Source organism: Lithobates pipiens, unplaced genomic scaffold (genome assembly GCF_037356315.1).
Source record: "Lithobates pipiens isolate NorthernLeopardFrog02 unplaced genomic scaffold, aLitPip1_a1.2 Scaffold_13, whole genome shotgun sequence".
NCBI classification, from domain to species: domain Eukaryota; kingdom Metazoa; phylum Chordata; class Amphibia; order Anura; family Ranidae; genus Lithobates; species Lithobates pipiens.
Window position 1 is genome coordinate 203,964,184 of NW_027507718.1, and position 25,129 is coordinate 203,989,312.

General features: G+C 45.6%; 1 protein-coding gene across 4 annotated transcripts in view; it reads right to left on the minus strand.

Moving 5' to 3' along the window:
• Positions 1-25,129, minus strand: part of CENPC (centromere protein C) — a 522,895-nt gene that overhangs the window by 163,138 nt on the left and 334,628 nt on the right. For all 4 annotated transcript variants that reach the window (XM_077476133.1, XM_077476132.1, XM_077476131.1 and 1 more), the window contains 2 exons: positions 24,834-24,950; positions 5,034-5,205 (listed from right to left, as the gene is read on the minus strand). In XM_077476133.1, coding sequence (XP_077332259.1) covers positions 5,034-5,205; positions 24,834-24,950 — 289 coding nt within the window. The remainder of the gene's footprint in view (positions 1-5,033; positions 5,206-24,833; positions 24,951-25,129) is intronic.

Genomic DNA, 25,129 nt, shown 5'->3' on the forward strand with positions numbered 1-25,129 from the left:
GAGGACATAAAACCACCTCATCCTTATGCATGATCAAATATGGCTCTTTACAAACAGAGCCGCTAGTTCCAATACTCTTCTAGCAGAAGAAATGGCAACCAGAAAGATTATCTTTCTTCTCAAAAAGAACAAGGGAATTTCTCGTAAAGGTTCAAACGGCTGATTCTGCAATGCCGATAAGATAAAATTTAAATCCCAAGGATTTAGAGGTGCCTTGATAGTGGGATTAATCCGTGTTACCCCCTGAATAAGCTACACACCAAGAGTGGGAAGCAAGAGGCCATTGAAAAAACATTAACAAGGCCAGGATCTGGCTCTTGATAGAACTCAAGGCAAGCTTCATTTCAGATCCTATTTGCAGGAAATCAGGGATCCTGCCTATGACATACTTCCGGGGTGCCAACCCCTGGATCCACACCAAGAAACATGCCTTCCAGACTCTATAGTAAATGATTCCGGAAGCCGGATTCCTGGCATTAATCAAAGTAGACACTACTGAAGGAGATTATCCATGAGCCTTTATAAAGTGGGATTCAACAGCCAAACCTGTTAAATTTTTAGTCCCTAAGGTAGGATGGAATACTGGACCATGTGCGAGAAGGTCTGGCTATAATGCCATCTTTATCTCGGTAAATCAAGATCTTCTGGGCCCCGCTGGGGCCACCAGAATCATCTCCTTTCGTTCCTGCTTGATCCTGTGGAGAAGGTGCGGAAGTTACATAAATGGAGGAAACGCATAGATCAGAAAAAAAAATTATCCCATGGTAAGACTAACGTATCTGTTCCACCTGCTAGCGGATCACTTGTTCTCAACACAAAGTTGTCGACTTTGTTGTTGAATCTGGATGCGAATAGGTCCATGTCCGGAATACCCACTCTCTGACATATCACTAGGAAGATGTCGGGGTGAATAGACCATTCACCCGGAAATTATTTTTTTGGCGACTCAAGTAGTCCGCCTGCCAATTCTCTATGCCGGGAATGAAAACTGCTGATAGGCAAGGAATGTTGTATTCTGCCCAAGCTATAACATGATTCACCTCTTTGGGCTGCACGACTTCGTCACCCCCTGGTGATTGATATGAGCCACAGCCGTGGCCTTGTCGGACTGAATCCTGGCAGGACAATCCCGTAGTCTGACCGTCCAAGACTCTGGGGCCAGGCGTACTTTCTTGTCTGGGATAAGAATACCTTCTTCTGTATGGTATCTATAACCAGCCCCAAGTACTGAAATCTCCTTGATGTTTTTAAGAAGGATTTCTCTAGGTTGAGTATCCAACCCAGAGATTCCAGGTAGTTTACAGCTGTGATCAGACTCTGGTTTAGACCTGAGACTGAATGATCTATTAAGAGTAGATCGTCTAAATAGCCTAGGCCAGTGATGGCGAACCTTGGCACTCCAGATGTTTTGGAACTACATTTCCCATGATGCTCAACTACACTACAGAGTGCATGAGCATCATGGGTAATGCAGTTCCAAAACATCTGGGGTGCCAAGGTTCGCCATCACTGGCCTAGGCCATCATGCCTTGAGCCCTTAATCTGGCTAAAAGAGGTGCCAGAATCTTTGAGAACTGTGCTGTGGCTAAACCGAATGGCAAGGCCACAACTGAAAATTATGATTTTCTATTTCAAAGCGCAGAAATTTTTGGTGAGCGGGAAATATTGGCACGTGGAGATATGCAACTTTGATATTGATTGAAGCCAAAGACTCCCTTCCTTGCAGGATGGACACAACCGATCGGATTGACTCCATGTGAAAGGATCGGATGTTTAAGTGCCGATTCAGATCTTTGAGATCTAGAATGGGTCTTACATCTCTGTTTGGTTTTGGAACTCCGAAAAGGTTTGAATCAAAACCTGTGCCCTGTTCCACTAAGGGAACCTCTGATATCACCGACTGGGATAATAGATAATCCAGAGCCAGAAAGAGATACTTCTTTTTCTCTGGATCATTGGGAACATTTGACCTTAGAAAAAACGAGGAGACGGAAACTCTTGTAACTCTAGTTGTAACCTAGAGAAAACTGCAGAAGCCACCCATCTGTCTTGACATTGTTCCTGCAAGATCTTTGAGAATTGCCGGAGCCTTCTCCCCACCTGAGCAAGCCCCTTCATGAGGAGGCTTTAGCATTCTGCTTTGTGGGCTTTCTGCCCCAAGATCTCTTCTGACCCTGGTGTTGCCCTTGGGGTCTTCACCTTGAACCTGACGGTTGAGGCCGTCGAGACTGCCTAGAGGCTGATGCCCCTGGCACAAAAGAGACAACATGCTTAAAGGTGAAATATTTGAATTTCTTCTTTACTGGTAAAAAGAGAGCTTTCCCCATTAGAGATTCTTTGGATGCATTTATCCAGATCGTCTCCAATAGCCGTTCACCATGAAAGGGGAAACTGGCTAAGATTTTTACACAGTGCTTCGGCTGATCAATTTTTCAGCCACAGAACTCTGCGAGAATGCACTAGTCCAAGCATAAGCCGCGAGGCTTGAACGATAGAATCTTTCATAGCATCTACTGTGAAACTTAGTGCGTCTGATACACCAGCCCATTGCTGGGCCTGCTGATCAAGCAGAATTTTAAGTATCTCCACAAACTGTTCCTTAATGGACTGGGATACACCAATTGCAGCAAGAACCAGCTGCGCTACTGAACTCGCTAAAGACATATTGCTTTTAGAAAGAAGTTCCAACTTTTTATCTGTTTGATCCTTTAACAAAAGCGCATTATCCAACGGATAAGATTCTTGTTCACTGAGGTGATTGCAGCATCAATTGCTGGAACCTCCCATTTTTATAGAAATTGTCTTCCATGGGATAAAGTGTGGAAAATTTCTTAGGAGGATAATATTGTTTATCCGGTAGTTCCCATTCAGAATACATAAGCTTTTTTAGCCAAGCATGAATAGGAAAAAGCATCTCCAGATGGCAGAGGTTTTAATAATCCCAAATTAGAGGTGGGTTCCTCAAGAGCCTGCGCTACAGGCAGCAAAAAAGGTTGAACGAACCAATTTAGTAAGAGAGCGCACAAGCAACCTGTCTTGTGATGCTACTCCTCTATACTAGGATCCTCGGAAGAGGATAAATAAGTATCTTCCAAATCTTTGGGAAGATTTACCTGATCCCCAGCCTCCTGCATCTCAATAAGAGGGTTCGGAGCACTAGATGGGGATCTGCTGTTTGGCCCCACTATGGAGAGACATCATAGCATCAATCTTCTTTTCCAAATTACAAATGGTAGAAGACAAAACCTCTTGTGTGATATATACAGGGACTAAAGTGTCTAGCGCAGCTGCAACAACAGATTCCCCTGACGGCTCAATCGGACCAACCACATCCCTCTAAGAGGAGGATGACATTCTTTTTGGAAATGGATTTAGTATATTGTGAAACCATTGACCCTTTAGAATCCTTAGATGAGTTCCTGGTCCCATTACCATTCATGGCCTGAAGCACAAAGCATAGGCATTAGCAAAAGAACACTGCTAGGTTATAGTCCAGAGCTAATAGCTGCTATTAATACGTAGCCTGGTAAAGTATGATGTGTCAAAGGGTATGCCTGTGTCAGCAACCTGAAACAAGCCCTCTTTCCTGCTCTGTCCCTCCACAGCCAGCAGCAGATACACATACACAGTGCTTTAACAACTTCCTCCATGTGTGGCCGTTAGCCACGCTCCCCCTTTCTTTCAAAAGAAAGTGCTTTCCCGTGTGAGTGGCGCCTTGCGAACAGCTGATACAGCAGCGGCGTGGGGGGGGGGGGGTAAATCCACCGGCGAGCGGCCACGCTGTCTGCCTTTTTTTTCCCCCAAAAAATAATGATTTTGGCGTATAAGTCCCCCTGCGGGAGACCCTTGGCCAGGTACGTGTACCGCACCCCCATGTGCCCAGTCAAACATAGCATGGGGAGGAGGGAGAGGACAGGGAGAGAAGAAAGGGAATGCCCAGCATCTCCATCTTGCCGAGATGGGTGGAACCATACTTGCCTCCCCTCCTGCAGGAACTGCTGGACGCATGCCCCAGACAGACTTACCACCCGAGCAATTCGGGGTGGCTGCCGGCCACAGCACACTGACTCAGACAGCAGTAGCCTGGTCGTATGTGTGCCCCAGAGCATACAGCTCACCGGCCGCCCCTGGAATAGATGGGGCATGTTGTGGCCAACCCAGCGCGTAACTAGGGCCTGCTCAAGCTCGATGGCCAGGCTGGGCAGACTACAAGGATCTATATTATCCAGCCTATCCCCCAGCCCGGCTGTTGAAAAATTCCCAGGACCAATAATCCCATTGGGAGCCAAGTCCTTCTATACTAGGCAGAAAAAAACTGAGCTGATGGATGCAGTGTGAGGGCTTATAGCCAGTAGGACCACCCCCTGGGCGGTATTGTGCAAGTCTTGCTGTTTTTAACACTTTCTGCCTAGTCCTCTCCTAAAGGGGTCAAGAAGAGCTGCTGTGTCCGTCAATGAACGATAGAGAAAAGGCATATACAGGTACCTACACAAACCTCTTACACCTTTCTGAAACTTCCTTTTATGGCTTAATCTTAAGATAGTTCCTACACGCTACAATTCTCCCAAGTAGTTTAAGTTCCTGCCACAAAACCTTTCATATAGACCCTTAAATATAGTAACTACACTGGACAACAGAGAAAGGAAAGATGCAGTAATGGATAGGCAAGTTTTAGTATTAACAAGAAATGCCATAGTTTTGCCTGACAATAAAGCCTCGGATTCAGCTGTATCCTAAAGGTGTTTGCAGCAGTCTCCCAAATGGTCTCCCTTTCCTCTTAGCCACCGAATCTAACAATTTGCTTACACTATCTAAAAAACATGACATTTGCCTTAATGTATTTCTTCAAAAATTCAGGTCCATCTTCTCCCAAAGCTGAACGAAGCACAGAGTGTGGAATCTGGTCAAACTAGCAAGTTTACCACAAACCCCAACAAAACCAATTTTGATCCTTAGATAAAAAGTTCAAGAACCATTGCCTTTGAGTCCTGCACCCACCCCCCTCCAGTGAATAAAGAGCAGCAGTCACTTACATTAAACACCTCACATGCAGCAGTATTTCCCCTTTCTTTATTTTTTTTGCTATCATTAGGATTTTTTACAGTTTTCATTTTGCAACTTTTAGGATCATTTTCCAAATCTGTATTATCATGAATGACAAATTCATCTTCATCCACCACTGGAAGGTCAGTAGTGACATCCATCCTATCAAAAAAAAAAAAAAGACAAATTAAGTATTTTTTTTTCTTTTAATGCTGACGAACAAACATCCATGTATATATATATATATATATATATATATATATATATATATATATATATATATATATATATATATATATATATATATATATATATATATATATATATTTATATTTATATTTATTTATTAGTGGTGTATTTTTAAATATATATATGTGTGTGTGTGTATATATATATATGTATGTGTGTATATGTATATTAGTGTTGCACAAAAATTTGTGGGTCAGAGCTGACTTGTGTGGGCGGCTGCAGTAACAATGTCTCATCTCCTGTGATAGATGGCACACTGATCCAATGGCAGGACAATGAATCAGTGTGATGTGATCACAGGAGGCGGGACATTGTTCTTGCTGCTGGGAAATTCAAATCCACATTCAAATTCAAATGACACAGCGGGAGACCGCTGCTCTGATCCGGGCACTGGTGTGGCTGCATCTGACGGGTACTGGCAGGCAGGCACTGGCGAGGCTGCATCCGACAGGCACGGGTGAGGCTGGATTAATCTCTTGTATCACATCTGCAGTCTCTGATGATCTCCTGTATCATGTCTGTTAGAGGAGCACCAAACAGAAATTTTACTAATACTATTAGCAGCGTGTTTACGTTTAAGGTAGGAGATTGCAGACATGATACAAGAGATGGCATTTTTCTTGACCTTTCGTGCACTAAAAGTGCCAATAATGGCAAACAATAAATTCATATTAATTTAAGTTTATATTAATTAAAAAGTTAAATATAATACAATTATATATAAAAATAAAGATATAGAAAAAAAACTGGCTGTCTTTTTGGCAAAGAACATTCTGCAGTTTCGTCACCAATATTTCCATTCGGTGCACCCCTAATATTTTTATATTCATATTCTCTAAGGAAATATCACTTGTGTTGCATAATATGTAAACAAATTTGCTATAACAGATAAATGTACACGTAGTATGGTTGCCCAACTGAAATAGCGCAAGACCAGCCTGTGTCAACTATACAAGCACTCAGCCTATCTATTCATCACAACAGCTTCTGTTTTCAGCATCATGCCCAGGAGGTGGATGTAGATTCTGCATTTGGAGTTAAGAATGAAGGGCTGATCTTTCTCAAACAAAACAAACTTGGGGGGGGGGGGGGGGGGAGGTTTGAAGGTTCAGATATTGTAGGGTTATACTGCTGTCTACATGGGGATTGGGCACAGGCAAACAAAACAATTGTAGGCCAGCCCAAGATATTCAAGACAAAAAGTTATTAAACAACGGGGAGCAGTCAAATAGCTGCAATCTGTATTACACACTTTGGGGTTTATTTACTAAAGGCAAATCCACTTTGCACTGCAAGTGCACTTAGAAGTAAAGTCACTGTAGATCTGGGGGGGGACATGCTTGGATGATAAAATCAATAGAGCTTCCCCTCATTTCAGATCTTCCCCGCAGATCTAAAGCAAACAACTGTACTTCCAATTGAACTTGTAATGCAAAGTGGATTTGCCTTTAGTAAATCAAACCCAGTGTGTGTAGCCCCACTCTCGGTAGGTAAACTAGAATGTTCACTCCCTAAAAGTGGCTACCTCTAGAGACTAAAACGGAGTAGACCAGGTTTAATCAAAAATATTAAGTTGTACTGTGGCAAGGTGGCACGGCTGTGCAAACCGTCATACCTGTACATCGCTTGTGCCTGCGGGTAGGTGCGTGCCCGCCGACCCGGCAGCAATTGGATTTTTTACAGAACCGATCAATTGCCAGGTTCAGGCCAATGATTTATGGTCTGGACCTGCTGATCAGTTCTGGCAAATGAGAGAACGTCCTATGCCTGTGTAATGTAAACATAGGCACAGAAAACAATGTCATCTCCCCTCCTGGAGCCCTTTTCGGTTTCAGAGTGTGAGGAGACAGCATCAACAAGAGAGTACACAAGCACTAGACTGACACCAGGACACGTAGGCACATATTTCACGTCCCAGGCTTAGTGTACCCGCCATATATTCCCAAATAAAGATTTAATCCGTTGATCACCCTCAGTTAACTTTTACTCCCTGTCAGAATGACATTAGTACAGTGTACAGATCTTTTTTTCTGATCACTGTATTAGTGTCACGGGTGATGCCAATTAGCATCAGCAGTTAGTGTTAGCGTCAATCCCAGGCAGCATCAGATTTTAACCTTTTGATTGTCAGTAACACTAACACACACACTATATACCTTCAATACTAGTATAGTGTCTGAACGGATCAATATCTTTGATCTGACCATAACTATACTAGCGTCCCCAATAGTCTAGTATTCCCATAAAGCAGCATTAGCAGGATCAGTCCAGACACCTGCCAACAACTGCCTTTATCCCCTCCGCCAAGCCCAACCAAACAAGTGCAGTATCAACAGATCACTGCCACTTACAGTACATAGCACACAAAACCGCAGAGTTAGAGTCAGGCCTGATCTCTGCTAGCACTAACAGTTAAATTTTTTTGTAGTGGTTCAAGCAGTGCCTGACAACTAGGTGCTTTTTTTTTACCTGTGAGTGTCACTGGGTACCTATAAATTTATTGCCCACAATGTCCAAAAGACCTAATACTGGTGTTAGGACTTTTGTGAACACTGGGGAGCTGTAGTAAGCTCGAAGGGTAGAGCCACAAACTGAAAATTATGTTCCTCTACTGCAAATCGTAGGAACCTCTGATGAGGCTGAAAGATAGGCATGTGCAAATACGTGTCTTTTATATCGATGGAGGCTAGAAAGTCTCCCATCTGGAGGGAGGCTACTACTGAGCAGACAGACTCCATCTGAAAGGACTGTATAAGTAGATACTTGTTCAGGGATCTTAGGTCTAAAATGGGCCTTGTGCCCACGTCTGGTTTTTGAACCGTAAACAGGTTCAAGTAAAACCCTGTGCCTTTTTCAGATAGAGGAACCTCTACAATCACTCCTTGACACGAGGGATGCCTTGTGCTTTTCTTCACAGGTAGTAGAGAACTCTTCCCTCCGGAAATCTTTTGGATATATTTGTCCAAATGATCACCGAATAAACGTTCCCCATGAAAGGGGAAACCTGCCAATAACTTTTTACAAGGAAGCTCAGCTGACAAGTTCTTAAGCCACAAAAGTCTGCGCATATGTACAGACAAGAGAGCCAAATGAGAAACCTGCTGTATTGAATCCTTTAAGGCGTCAGCAGCAAAACACAGCCCTCGAGGAATATCCTTATTTTCAGCCAGATCATCCTCCCGGTTAGGCCTGTCAGGCCGTCTGATCGGATCCTTTACAGACTGGCAGATACCAATTGCTGCAACAGCTGGCTGGACTCGCCAAAGAAAAGAAGCTTTTCATAATGACTCCAATTTCTTGTCAACAGGGTCTTTCAAGCCTGTGCATTATCTACCAGACAAGTTAAGTTCTTGTTTGAGGAAGAGACTGCTGCATCTATGGCTGGCATGCTCCAGTTCTTAAAAAACTTTTCATCCATGGGATATAAAAATCCATCAGGATGTTCCCAATCAGCATACACTGCTTTTACCAACAGAAGGTGTAAGGGGAAAGCCTGTGCGGCCTGAAAAGGCCTCAGGAAACCCAAAGAGGACCAGGGGGGCTCAGTAACCTCTGCAAGAGGCAACTTAAAGGCAGAAGGAACCATTTTGTTAAGAGTCAGGATCAAAAGCCTCTGGGACGGAGAGGCAGACAGACAAACAGCTCTCATGATTGGCTGGCAACCATTCAAGGGTATATCCTTTAAGCAAGTATAGAGGGTAAAAAAAGGGGTAGGGGTATGCCTATATATCACGAATAATGTACAAGTGAATGTGAGAGATGACATCACTAAGGGAGCTAGGGAGGAGGGGGAATCCTTATGGGTAGAACTCCAAAAGGGGGCGTGTCCAAGATGGCGCTGGGAGAGGATGCTCATTAACAGAGCTCCCGGAGTCCGGCCATTGCGGCGGCATCCGAGTGCCACTGGGTGGTGGAGCGCACTCTGTCAGTTGTGGGGATTCCTGGGCCATGCCCAGAGGCTGGTCATGAAGAACTTCGCAACCAACAGCCGCACGGGACAAGGCCCCGGCTGGAGGCTGGGCCGCATCCTCGAGCCACATGGCGTCTCAGACGGAAGCCACGGACCCCCCTCCCGCGGCGGACATCGCCACAGCTCTGCAGACTATAGCCACGGGTCAGGCAGTGCTGATGGATAAAATGGACCACCTGCAGACCAACGTGGATTTTCTTCGCCGCGACCTGGATTCCTTCCGCGGCCGAGTTGCAGAGGTGGAGCAGCGGGTATCGACGATGGAGGATGCGGTGCGGGACCATGCTAGTGACCTCCATACCCTGAAGGCCAGAGTCAAGGCCCTGGAGACCCGTGCAGAGGACGCTGACAACGATTGGCCTTCCGGCGGGCTCCTAAGGTAATGACCATGTTACCTTTATAGAACGTCCGCTTAAGGAGCTCCTGCCGAGGGCCCATTTCTCTCCCTTTTTTACGGTCGAACGATCTCACTGTATGCCGGCTACACGTGGCCCGCCAGGCGCTCCACCCCGCACCTTTATCTTTAAACTTTTGCATTACAAGGACAGGGATGTGGCGCTGCAGGAGGCTAGGGCGCTTCAGGAACTTAAGTTTGAAAATGCGAGGCTAATGATATTCCCTGGCTACACCATGGAGACACAGCACCAACGCAAGTCAATTGATGCGGTCCGAGCCAAGCTACGCTCCAGGGGGTTGAAATACAGTATGCTCTTCCCGGCCCGGCTGCGAGTGGAAGATGGGGAGATGGTGAGATTTTTTACCTCCCCGGCAGAGGCCTCCTCGTGGATTGAAACAGTGCGGAGGCACTGACCTACCAGTAACCTGAACTTTGTTGCCACTCAGCTGGCCACTTGGTCATATCCCGATACCCTGTTTGCTTGGGGAACTTGGTGGGGTGGGGGGCAAGTTGACTGAAACCTGTGGATTCCCCCCCCTCTTTGGACCACGCCACCTGCTCTGCTGAGCCAGTTGCCCTCACGGGGCCCCCGGTGCTGCTGTGCCCCCCGTCCCTTTGGAACTGCGGAACTGGACATGGATGCTGCCTTGTGGGCGAGCGCCCCCCAGGCCTTCTCATCTCCCTTGTCAAGTTAGTCGCCCTTGCTCTGCACGCTGAACTTGGTAGGCACTCTGCCAGCCGCTTAGACATCTCCTGTTATCCTGTTTGTTTGGGGGTCCTGGAGGGGTGGGGGATTTTGTTTTGTTCCAACATGTTGGCGTTTGTGTGAGTCAGCTTGGTATATGTCATAACTGTTTTATGTCTTCCATTAAAACTGTATTACAGCAGGTACGAGGTGGCGGTGTGGTGGGAGCTCAATCTAGACCTGTGGAGTGGTATGTGGAGCTCAATGTCTTCCTGTAAAATTGTATCCTGGAACACCAGGGGCCTGAACTCTAAGATTAAGAGGTCACTGGTGTTCCAGTTCTTGCAAAAGCACTCACCCCACGTTTGTATTTTGCAGGAGACACACCTCACAGGGGGCAGAGTTATGAGTTTGCGCAGAAATTGGGTGGGCCACTCCTATCACTCGACCTATTCGAACCTAGTGAGGGGAGTGAGTGTTCTTATCCGTAAGTCTCTATCTTTTCAACTTTTGGCCCTGGAGGTGGACCCGATGGGGAGATTTGTCATCATCCATGCTAATATGTCCCTGGAGGTGGTGTTGGTGGGTTTGTACATACCTCCACCGGCCTTGGTGTCTTCATTGTACCAGATTGTGACAAAACTCATGCAATATGACACGGATAATATCCTGCTGATGGGGGACTTTAACATGGTCCCGGACCCCGCAATGGACAGACTGTCGCAGTCCTCTAGCACTACTGCAGCGCTGAGGGCCTGGGCTGAAGTTTTTAATCTCACCGACGTCTGGCGTTGGTGACACCCCCAGCTGAGGGCATTTACCTGCCACTCAGCGACATACAAGACGTTTTCCAGGATTGACCTGGTGTACTCGGGGGGTCCTGTCCTTTCTAAGGTGAGGGACATCTCCATTTTACCCATGGGGATCTCGGACCATGCCCCAGTCTCCCTGACACTGGAATTATCCTGCCCCCCCTCCCCCCCCCAGACAGCCTTTGGCGTCTCTCAAGGTTTTGGCTCACTGACCCACGGATAGCTATACCGGGTAAGGCGGCTATTGCTGCTTTCTGGAACATGCGGGATAGAGATGTCCCCATTCCGGATACATGGGATGCCTTCAAAGTTTGTATGCGCGGGCACTTTCAAGCTCATATTGGTGGGGTTCGTAGGGAAGCTAGGAGAGGCCTTCTGGAAGCTGAGGATAGGGTTCGACTTACGGAGTCTAGATATGTTAGTGATCGTACGCCTCAGGCGTAATCCTGTTTCAGGGAAGCTCTGAGAGACGTTAACCTTCTACGAGCCTCCGCTACAAAAATCCGTTTGCTCCATCAGAGCCAGAGAACTTTTAAGCAGGGCGAGCGCAATGGTAGACTGTTGGCATGGTTGTCCAGAGAGCATTCCTCCCCAGTCTCGATATCGTGTATTCAGTCATCTGATGGGGAAGTTCTAACCAATCCGTCTCAGATCAATGCTAGATTTGCCTCTTACTATCAGGATCTTTATAGCTCTAGAGCCCGGTATACAGAGGAGGAACTGAGTCTCTACTTGGATTAAGTGGACCTGCCGTGTCTTACCGACGCGGCGAGGGAAGCTCTAGATAGTCCCCTGACACTTTCAGAAGTCCAAAGAGCTGTCAAATCATTGCAGGGGGGGAAAACGCCAGGTCCGGACAGGTTCCCCGCGGAGTTTTTTAAACACTATGCGGAAGATATTCTACCAATCTTTAGAGAGGTCCTGTTGAAAGCGCGGGACAGTGGGGTACTTCCTGGGACAATGTCGGAGGCGGTTATTGTAGTCCTCCCTAAGCCTGGCAAGAATCCTGAACTGTGTTCCTCGTACCGGCCCATATCTCTCCTGAATGTAGATCTGAAAATCCTGGCAAAGGTTCTGGCGGGCCGCCTGAACACGGTAATCACAGCTTTGGTTCACCCGGACCAGTCCGGGTTCATGCCGGGCAGAGGGACTGACATCAACATATGCAGATTGCTGACGCATATGGATAGAGCACGGGAGGACAGCCTGGGGGTGGTGGTGTCCTTGGACGCCAAAAAGGCTTTTGATTCAGTAGAATGGGATTACCTCTGGGCTGTCCTTCGCAAATTTGGTTTTGGACCTGTGTTTATTCAGTGGCTGCAATTGGTGCGTATACGAGCGGTCGGCGAGGCGTACATCAACAACTCCCTCTCCCGCAAGAGGGGTACCCGAAAGGGATGCCCGCTGTCGCCTGGGCTTTTTGCCCTGGCGGTGGAGCCTCTGGCCACCAAAATTCGTGATGCGTCCGCGGTTCGGGGAATTCGAGTGGGAGTAATAGAGGAGAAGATATCCTTGTATGCGGATGACACTATTCTGTATCTGGCTGATGTCTCCTCCTCGCTCCCTGCGGCCCTACAGTTAGTCGATGACTTTGAGATATACTCGGGTGTTAAGGTCAACTGGGAGAAGTCCTTAAATTTACCCTCTGAGCCCGACCGGGCCTAGGCCCATTATGCAGAACCCGCTGGTCTGGGTGGATAGCTTTAAGTATTTGGGGATCTGGATGGGTGGTCCAACGTCTAGGTATATGGAGCTTAACCTGAACCCACTTCTCCAAGCGAAGCATGGACTGGAAGGCGCTGCCCCTGATTCCGGTTGGTAGAGTGAACCTTATTAAAATGTTTTTTTTGCAGAAGTTTCTCTACCCATTTAGAAATAGCCCGATTGTGATCCCTGTGGCCTACTTTAAAGCGGAGGTCCACCCTAAAGTGGACCTTCCCCTCATCGGAACCCCCCTCCTCCGGCGCCACAATTGCCACCTTTCAGGGGGGAGGGGGGTGCAGATACCTGTACAATACAGGTATCTGCACCCACTTCCGGGATAGCTCTCTGCGGAAAGGGGCGTAGATTACGCCCCTTTCCGCAAGTGCCCACCCCTTTCCGCAAGTGCCCCGCTGCCTGCTGGGAAACACACACATCCCAGAGGCAGCGGGAACCGTCCTTATTGCGCAGCGCGACTCGCACATGCGCAGTAGGGAACCGGGAAATGAAGCCGAAAGGCTCCATTTCCTGATTCCCATACCCAAGATGGTGGCGGCAGCACCCGAGAGACGATCTAGAGATCGGCTTCGGGTGCCGACATCGCGGGCGCGCTGGACAGGTAAGTGTCACTATTTTAAAAGTCAGCAGCTGCAGTATTTGTAGCTGCTGGCTTTTAAAAAAAAAAAAAAAAAAAAAAAAAAAAAAAAAAACGCGGAGTCCCGGCGGACTCCCGCTTTAACAAGATAAAGTCTATAGTCACCTCCTTTGTATGGTTGGGCAAGGTGCCACGTTTGGCACTGTCCACCCTGCAGCTGGCGGTTGGGCAGGGCGGGCTCGCCCTTCCCGACTTCCAGCACTACTACTGGGCGGCGGTGTTGGTTACTGCCCGGTGGTGGTTTTCACAGCCGAGGGACAACCCAGCGGTGACCCTGGAGGCCGCGATTCTGGGGTCTTACGCAGCTCTAAGTAATTTGCTTTATCGAGGTGTCGGAGCGCACCCCAACATTACTACCCTGATGCGCACAACTGTTAGGGTGTGGTGCCGGGCTAGGACGATCCCTCGGACTCCTGGTGTGGTCTCCCCCCATATGCCCCTGTGGGGTAATCCGAATCTGTCTCATTTTCAGAGTATCCCGGACCGGCAGGTGTGGGCCAGGAAGGGGATTGTGACTTTAAAACACGTAGTGATGGGGGGTAGGCTGGGTACGTTCCCGGAACTTAAGGCTAAATTTGATCTGCCGAACTGGATGTTTTTTCGATTTCTACAGCTGAGGCATGCTCTTCAGCATCAATTCCCGGGTGGGGTGGTACTTTGGAAAGATCTGGTTGAGACGCTGTTGACTGCTAGGCTTGTACTGGCTCCCCTATCCACAATTTATTTTCACCTGACAGCCTCTAAGTCGCCCCAAACTGCCCCGGCTATACACTAAATGGAAAAGGGACATGCCGTCCCTGGGGGTGGAAGATTGGGAGTCCTGTGTCTCCTCTTATGTCTCGACTTTGACACGCCGCAGAGATTGGCGACTATTTACAGGGATAGGTCCCCCACCTGTGCTAGATGAGGTAGTGAGGAGGCCACCTTTATGCACATGGTGTGGTCCTGCCTGGCGCTACAAGAGTTTTGGGAACAGGTTCTGACTGATTAATCAGACTGCTGAAAGCTCTCTCCAGTTGAAGCCAGAACTTAAGCTTTTGAATGTGGTGGATGACCATGCTGTAGGGAAATATGGGAGACTGTTTGTGGCCTTTGCTACATACTACGCTAGAAGGGAGGTGTTGTTGAAATGGAGGTCTGAGCTCCCGCCCACCGTCACTGCTTGGAGAAATACCTTGAATAGTGTTTTACCGCTGTATACGATTACATATATCAATAGAAATTGTCCAAAATTTGACAAAATCTGGTCCTCTTGGATAGACTCGTGGGGCTCGCTGTCGTTGGAGGTGTCTCCCCTTGACCCAGATGGGAATTGATGATTCAACGGCGGGAAGCAAGAGACGTGCATTTGGTGTTTGTTACTTGTTCTCCGGATGACCCCCTTTCCCTGTCCCCCCTTCTCTTTGTCGGGCCTTTGGCTCACCCTTGCCCCTCTCCTGCATTCCCGACCCCCCCCCCCCCCTCCCCGCACTTCTCCTTCCCTGGTAATGTCTCTCTTTGCATCTGGAACCCTGTACTATTTCTCCCCCCCCCTTTTTTTTTCCCTATTGGTACCCTTCCCCGCTTCCACCCCCCCACTCCCCTTACCAAACGCCGTGCAATTTGGCGCAGAAGTTGACTATGTCTATGCACGTTTCTTGCACATGCCCATTATGAGGAGATTTGTATTCTGATTGATGTATGTACATGGATATTCTATTGACGGACTGTACGCTATAGGCTGACATGTATGCTTTGTTTGAATAAAGTTCACTTTTGTTAAAAAAAAAAAAAAAACTCCAAAAGAATGAATCTAAGGAAAAAATATTACTGGGAGTATGCTATAGGCCCCCTAACCTTAGGGAGGAGGGGGAGACAGATATATCACAAGTTGGATTAGCAGTAAGAATGGGAACCTGTTATCATAATTGGGGATTTTAATTATCCAGACTGGGCGGAGGGAACCATGCATTCGTCTAAGGCTCGCCAGTTCCTAAATGTCTTGCAGGACAATTTCATGCTTCAGATGGTAGACGCACCAACTGGAAATAAAGTGTTATTGGATCTACTGATTACAAACAAAAAAAGACCTGATCACGGATGTGGAAATACAGGTCAATTTAGGAAACAGCGATCACAGGTCAATTGGCTTCAGTATAAATCACACAAATAGGAAAAATAAGGGGAATACAAAGACAATGAATTTCAAAAGAGCCAACTTCCCTAAACTACAAACCTTGTTAGAAGGCATGAATTGGGATAAAATCTTAGTAACAAAGAACACGGAGGAGAGATGGGTTTGCTTTAAGAGCATAGTAAATAAGGGCATTAGCCAATGAATCCCATTGGGTAATAAATTTAAAAGAGAGAACAAAAGTCCTGGATGGCTTAACTTAAATGTAAAAATGCATATAAAAGCAAAGGAGAAGGCCTTCAAAAACATACAAGGTTGAGGGATCATCATCAGCATTCAGACTTTATAAGAACGCAGCAAGAAATCTAAAGGTGCAATTAGGGCAGCTAAGATAGAACATGAAATACAAATAGCGGAGGAGAGCAAAAAAAAAATCCTAACAAATTCTTTACGTTTGCAAACAGTAAAAAAGGGAGGACAGACCATATTGGTCTGAAAGAATGAGGAAGGACATCTGGTTACAAAAGGATGGGGAGATGGCGAAGGTATTGAATTTATTCTTCTCCTCAGTCTTTATGAGGGAATCGGGGGGCTTCAGTAACCAAAGCTGCAGTGTTTATCCTCATGACACATCGCAGGAAGCACCTCCATGGTTAACAGAGGACAGAATTAAAATTAGACTTAACATTAAAAAATTACCATGACCAGGTGGCTTGCACCCGAGGATACTGCAGGAATGCAGTCAAGTAATTGCCAGAACATAGTTCCTAATTTTTACTGACAGCCTACTGACTGGAATGGTACCAGGTGATTGGAGAAAAGACAATGTAGCATCAATATTTAAAAATGGCACAAAATATATCCCTGGGAATTACAGACCACGTAGCCTCACATCAATAGTATGCAAGCTCATGGAGGGGATAAGGGACTATATACAAGATTTTAGTAATGAGAACGGTATCATTAGCATTAATCAGCATGGATTCATAAAGAATCGTTCTTGCCAAACCAATCTATTAACCTCGCCATGAGGAGGTGTGTTGCCATCTAGATAAAGGACGGCCCATAGACATGGTGTAACTGGATTATGCAAAAAGCATTTGAGACAGTTCCCCATAAACGTTTACTGAACAAAATAAGGTCCGTTGGCATGGACCATAGGGTGAGTACATGGATTTAAAAAGCTACAAGGGTGGGTTCAGAGGGTGGTGATAAATGGGGAGTACTCGGAATGGTCAGAGGTGAGTAATGGGGTCCCCCAGGGTTCTGTGCTAGGACCAATCCTATTTATTTTGTTCGAAAACGACCTGGAGGATGGAATACAGTTCAATCTCTGTATTTGCGGGCGATACTAAGCTAAGCAGGGCAGTAACTTCTCTGCAGGATGTGGAAACCTTGCAAAAAGATCTGAACAAATGAATGGGGTGGGCAACTACATTGCAAATGAGGTTTAATGTAAAAAAAAAAAAAAAGTAAAATAATGCATTTGGGTGGCAAAAATATGAATGCAATCTATACACTGGGGGAGAACCTCTGGGGGCATCTAGCATGGAAAAAGACCTGGGGGTCCTAGTAGATGATCAGCAATGGCATGCAATGCCAAGCTGCTGTTAACAAAGCAAACAGAACATTGGCATGCATTAAAATGGAGATCAACTCCAGAGATAAAATGATAGTCCTCCCACTCTACAAGACTCTGGTCCGGCTGCATCTAGAGTATGCTGTCCAGTTCTGGGCACCAGTCCTCAGGAAGGATGTACTGGAAATGGAGCGAGTACAAAGAAGGGCAACTAAGCTAATAAAGGGTCTGGAGGATATTAGTAATGAGGAAAGGTTGCGAGCACTGTAATCATTCTCTCTGGAGAGATGTTTTAAAGGGGATATGATTCCAATTTATAAATACCGTTACTGTTGACCCCACAATAGGGATAAAACTTTTTTGCGGAAGGGAATGTAACAAGACACGGGGCCATCAAAATTATAAGAAAAGAGGTTTAACCTTAAACTACGTAGAGGGTTCTTTACTGTAAGGATGTGGAATTCCCTTCCGCAGGCGATGGCCTCAGCGGGGAGCATCTAGAGTTTCACAAAAATTTTAGATAAGCACCTGAACGACCACAACATAAAAGGATATACAATGTAATACTGACACATAATCACACACATAGGTTGGACTTGATGGACTTGTGTCTTTTTTTCAACCTTGCCTACTATGTAACTAGATATCTTCTTGTCCAGATTGCTCGGAAGCAGACTCATCCATCAAGCCCTCCACAGAATCCTGAAATTTTAGTTCCTCCCCATCCTCAACCCATTCCTGCTCCAAACTAGGAGGTTCAGGGAGGTGGGTCTGCCACGCTTCTTGCTGCCCCCTGCAGGTTGGAGTTAATCATGCCAGCAATCCTGTGCTTTCCCCAGCTAGGGCCGAGGACAGTTCATCCTTGGTAATAAAGGGTGACGCAACAGCGTTGACTGTAGGCACAATACCAGATATGCGCAGTGGCTCAGATTGCCCTGAAGCCTCTGGTCCTTCAGGGGATACAACACTAGGGATACGACTAGGTTCATCAGGAACTACTGATGACATAGGTGTGCCCTTCCCTGTAAATGTCTTTTTTTAAGACATTTACTAGCCACAAAAAGAAAGTACCTGGGTGTAGTATTAAAACACCTCAGAAGGGAGGTCCTTTATTAAGGCTCACCAAGCCCCTATGCAACAATCCTGCTAAGCATCTTTAGCCTGCCAAGCAACACCTGGTGACTCGCGTTACCCAGGTAAGCAGAAATTAACCGCTGCAAATACCTGGTTATGAGCCTGCTCTGTCTCTCACAGCTGCCTTCTGGAAGCACTGCATGCTTGGCATACACAGCCTAAATAAGCTGGCAATGCGCCGGAAAACACACGGTCCCAGCGAATGGGCGTGGCTATATTCGCGTATGACGGAAATCTTCTTAGACCCAGACAAAGGTTACGACATATGTGCGGCATGGCCGCCAAACAAACTGCTAAGCCCAGCTGCTTAGCTTTTGCGAACACATGTGCGCCATTATACAGGTAAAAAACAGCCAGAGACAAGCAAAAAAAAAAAAAAAAAAAAAAAAAAAAAAAAAAAAGGTAGACTTTGCAAACACCCACAGCTAGCCCAAAACCCTCATATGGTCACCGCACACAGGTGTCCAGCCTCTAGCTAGTTTGACTAATTGTAACAATCACTGGGACACCCAACAATAAGTAATTAAAGGGGTTTCACTTACCCGTTCAAGCGCAGGGCAGCTTAGAAACTAACAGCCCAATCTTCACCCAACACGGCGGGTTCCTGTCACTTGAAGTCCTTCAAGGACTGGCTACCCTTTTCATGTTTAGGGTCCACTCCCACCATTTTATTTATTTATTCTACACTTCTTTTATTGACTTTAATCAATTCTCCTTATTACACTGCTACATGTCATGCTGGATTAGATGTATGGGGTCAGCCTGGAATATGACCTTCTAGCACTGGGCTCTTCACTATGACGGTTCCAGACCTGGGCGTATTGACAAAAGTTCGCTGTAGAGTGCTTTCCAGGCCCAGAGCTGTGGTATTGCCTCAGTGTTTGACTTGTCTCTCTGAAGACAAATTTTGCTGAGTTGGCTGTTTGGGCTCGGCATTGGGAGGAACCTTGTTTTCATTACTGGGTGCCTTTCAAAATACCTCTATTACCACAGAATCTACCGCAGAACAAGTTTATGCTACAGGACTATTCGTTGACTTCATCCACTGTGTGGAGTCTTGCATGCTCTCTGTTCTCTTGCTTCTGATATTTAGTATAGAAGAAGCTTTGTAAAGTTGTTGCTCCTGCTTGCCAAAGTATTATGTGGAACAATCTAAAGTGTGTTGTCTGCCCTCCTACAGTGACTTGGCTGCTTACTGCAATCTGACCATTATTGGTCACCAATTTATTTTGTCAGATTGCAGTAAATGGTATCAGGTAGGCAGTGTAAAACAAAAACTTTTTTCACTTCCTCAGCAGTGGATGGACCTGTACAGCAGCCTGCAGGAATGTGGTTCCAGAATTTCACTTCGCAGGGTCCAGCTCCCCGGAGGTCACATTACAAAACCCTGCAGGATCTTGAGTCTTCATTGCGAGGCTCTGGTACCCATTTATCAAAGCATATAGAGCCTGTGTCAAATGGAATCCAATCAGTCCATCCACTAATTTAAGAACCGTTTGTGGGACAAGAGACCTGGAGCCCAGAGAGGTCAAACGTGCCATCGACCTTGCAGACACTGGTAAAAAAAAAAAAAAAAAAGTAATTCCTGTATATATAGGTTATATAGGGGATCACTTCCTGTCTAAAGACCTTTGGTCTACCAGTACTGATTCATCTGGAGATGAAGTATAACCAGCAGGTAATGAATATTAGCCTAATTCTGTGTCCCATGATGTATGAAAAAGACATTTTATATTTTTGACTAAACCTAGTCTACTGTTATAATCCCTAGAGGTAGCAATCTTTAGGAGGAGAACATTCTAGGTTACCTACCGAGATTGTTTCTGCACCCCAGGATATCCCCCCTCTACATAACGTGCTTCAGTTTGTACAAGCAGTACTGAGAGCATAAAGCAAACACAGAGGGGTGTGACCTGTGTCCCTCAGACTCCAAGAAAATGATTTTACAGCGTACAAAAATCATATTTTCTCATTATCACACATTGAGGTGCACATTAAGGGAGACAGAACACCCAAAAGCAGACCAACTCAAGGTAGTCAGCGCAGCAACTACCACAAACGAGCTTAACTAAACAAAACCTGGTCAAATCGCATGCAATCTCCCCACCGCTTGTGTGTATAGAAAGGGAAAAGTGCCATCTAGTGGGCAAGTTATTAAAACATTACAACTGACATTAATACATATCTGGTCAAATGCAAAATCTGCATAGGTGTCCCTGTGCCGCCGATGATAGAAAATCACAGCCACTGTGAAGGGGCTCACAGGGCTGGAGGAAAAGTTCCAGGACCACATGGGTATAGGACAGAAGTGATGTGTTGGCTTGGGGTAGACCACCAATACTTTTCCTCCAGCCCTGTGAACACCTCTCAGCAACACTGATGGTGTTGAAGTAACAATTTTCTTTCCTGCAACCCATGGTCCCACAAGCATGTTACTGTGAGACCTTTTTGGAACGTCACTAGTTCATGGGGGTCAGAATAAGGAATTAAAAGTAAACATTATATTATAGTAAGTAAGCAATATATTATAATTTAAGTCAGAGTAGTTTTATGGATTGTTTATATAATATTTTTGCTAAATTTATGAGTGGTAAGATAGCATGTATGGTGTATATCAGGCAATTTGTATGACAAGTAAAAGTGCAACATGGGAAATTGGAATGCCCTATAAAAGAGATATCAGCCGTCAGTGCTAATCAGATGTGCTGCTCTAATATGATCCGATATATACTGCATACATTTAGCAAGCAGTTTTCGGATTTGTTATTACTACACCATTTTGACAGCCACAAACATATATATGCTTGCCGAGGGACATGCAATTTGTTCTGTCTGGAGATTTATCAGTCTGCCTCCTGATTCTCAACATAAGCTGGGGAGCAGAGATGGTCCTTTACATCTGTACTGACCCATCCACTGCTGAGGAAGTGAAAAAAGTTTTTGTTTTACACTGCCTACCTGATACCATTTACTGCAATCTGACAAAATAAATTGGTGATCAATAATGGTCAGATTGCAGTAAGTGGCCAAGTCACTGTAGGAGGGCAGACAACGCACTATAGATTGTTCCACATAATACTTTGGCAAGCAGGAGCAACAACTTGACAATGCTTCTTCTACACTAAATATCAGAAGCAAGAGAACAGAGAGCATGCAAGACTCCACACAGTGGATGAAGTCAACGAATAGTCCTGTAGCATAAACTTGTTCTGCGGTAGATTCTGTGGTAATAGAGGTATTTTGAAAGGCACCCAGTAATGAAAACAAGGTTCCTCTCAGTGCTGAGCCCAAACAGCCAACTCAGCAAAATTTTTCTTCAGAGACAAGTCAAGCACTAAGGCAATGCCACAGCTCTGGGCCTGGAAAGCACTCTACAGCGAACTTTTGTCAATACGCTCAGGTCTGAAACCGTCATAAATGAAGAGCCCAGTGCTAGAAGATCATATTCCAGGCTGACCCCACACATCCAATCCAGCATGACATGTAGCAGTGAAATAAGGAGAATTGACTAAAGTCAATGAAAGAAGTGTAGAATAAATAAATAAAATGGTGTGGGGGGGGCTACCAATTTTTGCATACTTTTTTTAACCACTTCCCGACCGCCGCACGACGATGTACGTCGACAGAATGGCACGGGCAGGCATAAGGGCGTACATGTACGTCCCTGCCTTCCCGCGGGTCGGGGGCCCGATCGGGCCCCCGCCCGGTGCCTGCGGCGGTCGGTATTCATTCGGGAGCGATCCCGGACAAGGGGGCGGCCATTCATTCATGGCCACCCCCTCGCGATCGCTCCCGACGAATAGAAATCGTTCGTGACATCACTTCCTCTCCTGTAATGTAAACACAGGAGAGGAAGTGATGTATTCTCTCCTCCGTGTCGGTATTTTTCGTTCCGACACCGAGGAGAGAGGATCGGTGAGTTGCACCAACACGTCACTACACAGTAGAACATGCCAGGCACACTCACACCCCCCCCCCCCCCGATCACCCCCCCAATTACCCCTGCCCCCCAGTCACAGTAACACCAATGTCATATTTTTTTATTTTTTTGCATTGGTGTCATTTGTGACTGTAATAACTGTTAGGGCAGTTAGGGTTAGCCCCCTTTAGTTCTAATGTACCCCCCTAACCCCCCCAATAAAGGTTTAACCCCGTGATCACCCCCCGTCGCCAGTGTCACTAAGGCTGGGTTCACATTGCAGCGGTTTATGAGAACGAATGTGATTCGCACCGCACTGCAGTGCAAATCACATCCGATCTCTGTGCGATTCGAGTTCAGCCATACAGATAGTATGGCTGAATTCGCATCGCACCCGCCGCAAATTCGCACGGGACCCTTTTTTTGGCCCGCAGCAGAATCGGATCGCATGGGTGTTCACACCATGCGATCCGAGTTTGCAGATCGCACTGCGATATGCGAACTGATCTGGGGGTGTCATTAACATTTCACTGACACTCCCAGCAGTTGAACTGCCGCCGGGAGGCATGCGATGCGGGAACCCGCCGCGGATTCGTGGCGTTCCCGCATCGCTCCAGTGTGAACCCAGCCTAATAAGCGATCATTTTTCTGATCGCTGTATTAGTGTCACAGGTGACGCTAGTTAGGCAGGTAGGTATTTAGGTTCGCCGCAGCTTTTTATAGCGCCAGGGACCCCCATATACTACCGCATAAAGCCCCCTGATTGCCCCCTAGTTAACCCTTTCACCAGTGATCACCATATAACTGTTACAGGTGACGCTGGTTGGTTAGTTATTTTTTATAGTTTCAGGGCACCCGCCATTTATTACCTAGTCTCACTAGTGTACCCCTAAATTTAGGGGTGTCTACTTTCCAAAATGGGGTCATTTGGGGGGGGTTTGTGCCATCTTGGCATTTTATGGCCTTCAAAACTGTAACGCCCTTAGAAAGCCTGAAGGCGGTGCTTGGTTTTCGGGGCCCCGTACGCGGCTAGGCTCCCAAAAAGTCCCACATATGTGGTATCCCCGTACTCAGGAGAAGCAGCAGAATTTATTTTGGGGTGTCATTTCACATATACCCATAGCATGTGTGAGCAATATATCATTTAGTGAAAACTTTGTGTAAAAAAAAAAAAATTTTTTTTTTGTCATTCAATCGCTTGAGGCAAAAAATAAAATATTCAATGGGCTCAACATGCCACTTATCAATTTCCTTAGGGGGTCTACTTTCCAAAATGGGGTCATTTGGGGGGGTTTTGTACTGCCCTGCCATTTTAGCACCTCAAGAAATGAGAAAACTAAAAGCTGCGTAAATTCCAGAAAACGTACCTTAGTTTGTAGATGTGACAACTTTTGCGCAAACCAATAAATATACAATTATTGACTTTTTTTTTACCAAAGACATGTGGCTGAATACATTTTGGCCTAAATGTATGACTAAAATTGAGTTTATTGGATTTTTCTAATAACAAAAAGTAGAAAATATCATTTTTTTTCAAAATTTGCGGTCTTTTTACGTTTATATCGCAAAAAATAAAAATCGCAGAGGCAATCAAATACCATCAAAAGAAAGCTCTATTTGTGGGAAGAAAAGGACGCAAATTTTGTTTGGGTACAACATTGCATGACCGCGCAATTACCAGTTAAAGCAGCGCAGTGCCAAATTGTAAAAAGACCTCTGGTCATTGACCAGCAAAATGGTCCGGTCTGAAAGTGGTTAAGCAGAGAGGGGAAAAAAAGAAAGCTGTCCATCCCCCTGAGACATTAGCAAAAAACTGTAGACATACTAGGTAGAGGATGGGGGACTGGCCTAAAAAATTTATTTTACAAGAAAAAACAGAAATGGAAGGCACGTGCACACCTAGTGCATTACCAGAGATAATTTAATAAGAAATTTTTGTATAAAAGTGGTACTCACAAAATGCAACTGACAAAAGGCCATAAAAACACAGTGCATGGACATGCACAGAACACAGGGTACACTAACGTGTTTCGGGGGCCCCTTTTCAGCTGTAGTTACTTTCGGATTACCCAATCTGAGGAAGGCAGCATTCCACCTAGTTTTGGGATACCATATATACCTTTCACACCACCATTTGATCTGGCATCTGCTACTCAACACCTTGGAAGACCTATTAGCACTGGAAGTGACCGTGTTTTTTACAATTTCTGTTTCCCCAATGTCTAAGCCTCATATAGGCAGTAAAAAAATAATAATATACAGATACAGGAGGGCATCATCTTCAGGCACTAGCACAAAACTGAGGCTTAGCTGTGCTGGGAGGACTTAAGCCTCGACAAGAATTCCGGTTTTTTTTTTTTGGCAAGTGTAAATCCACCTGAAGGTGGCAGGATAACACAAGTAGTCATGTATATAAAGTAATCTGTGCTGCAACCTGTGACGTACAATTATACAAAATGTAAATTTTTTCCTCTTTGTAAAATATAACCATTCTCATTTCCAAAAATAAAAATAAAAAAAGTACAGTAATTTGTTAAACCCACAGATTTAAGAAAAAAAAAAATCTTCACACATACCTTGTTAATGGAGGCCGAATATTTAGAATTCTCCCTAAATGAGATGCAAAGCTATTCTTATCTTTACACAATGAATCTTTCCATTTATTTGTTTTGTCATCTTTCAAGGTGTTTCTTCTGTGAACAATAAAACCACATAAATATGATTACTTTTTAATGGACAATGCTTAAAAGAAAACAGTCATGTAGGAAACCTACAACATGCACATTAATTCACTTGCCTACTAGGCACTTTTACCCCCTTTCTGCCCAGGCCAATTTTCAGCGCTGTCGCATTTTGAACAACAATTGTGCGT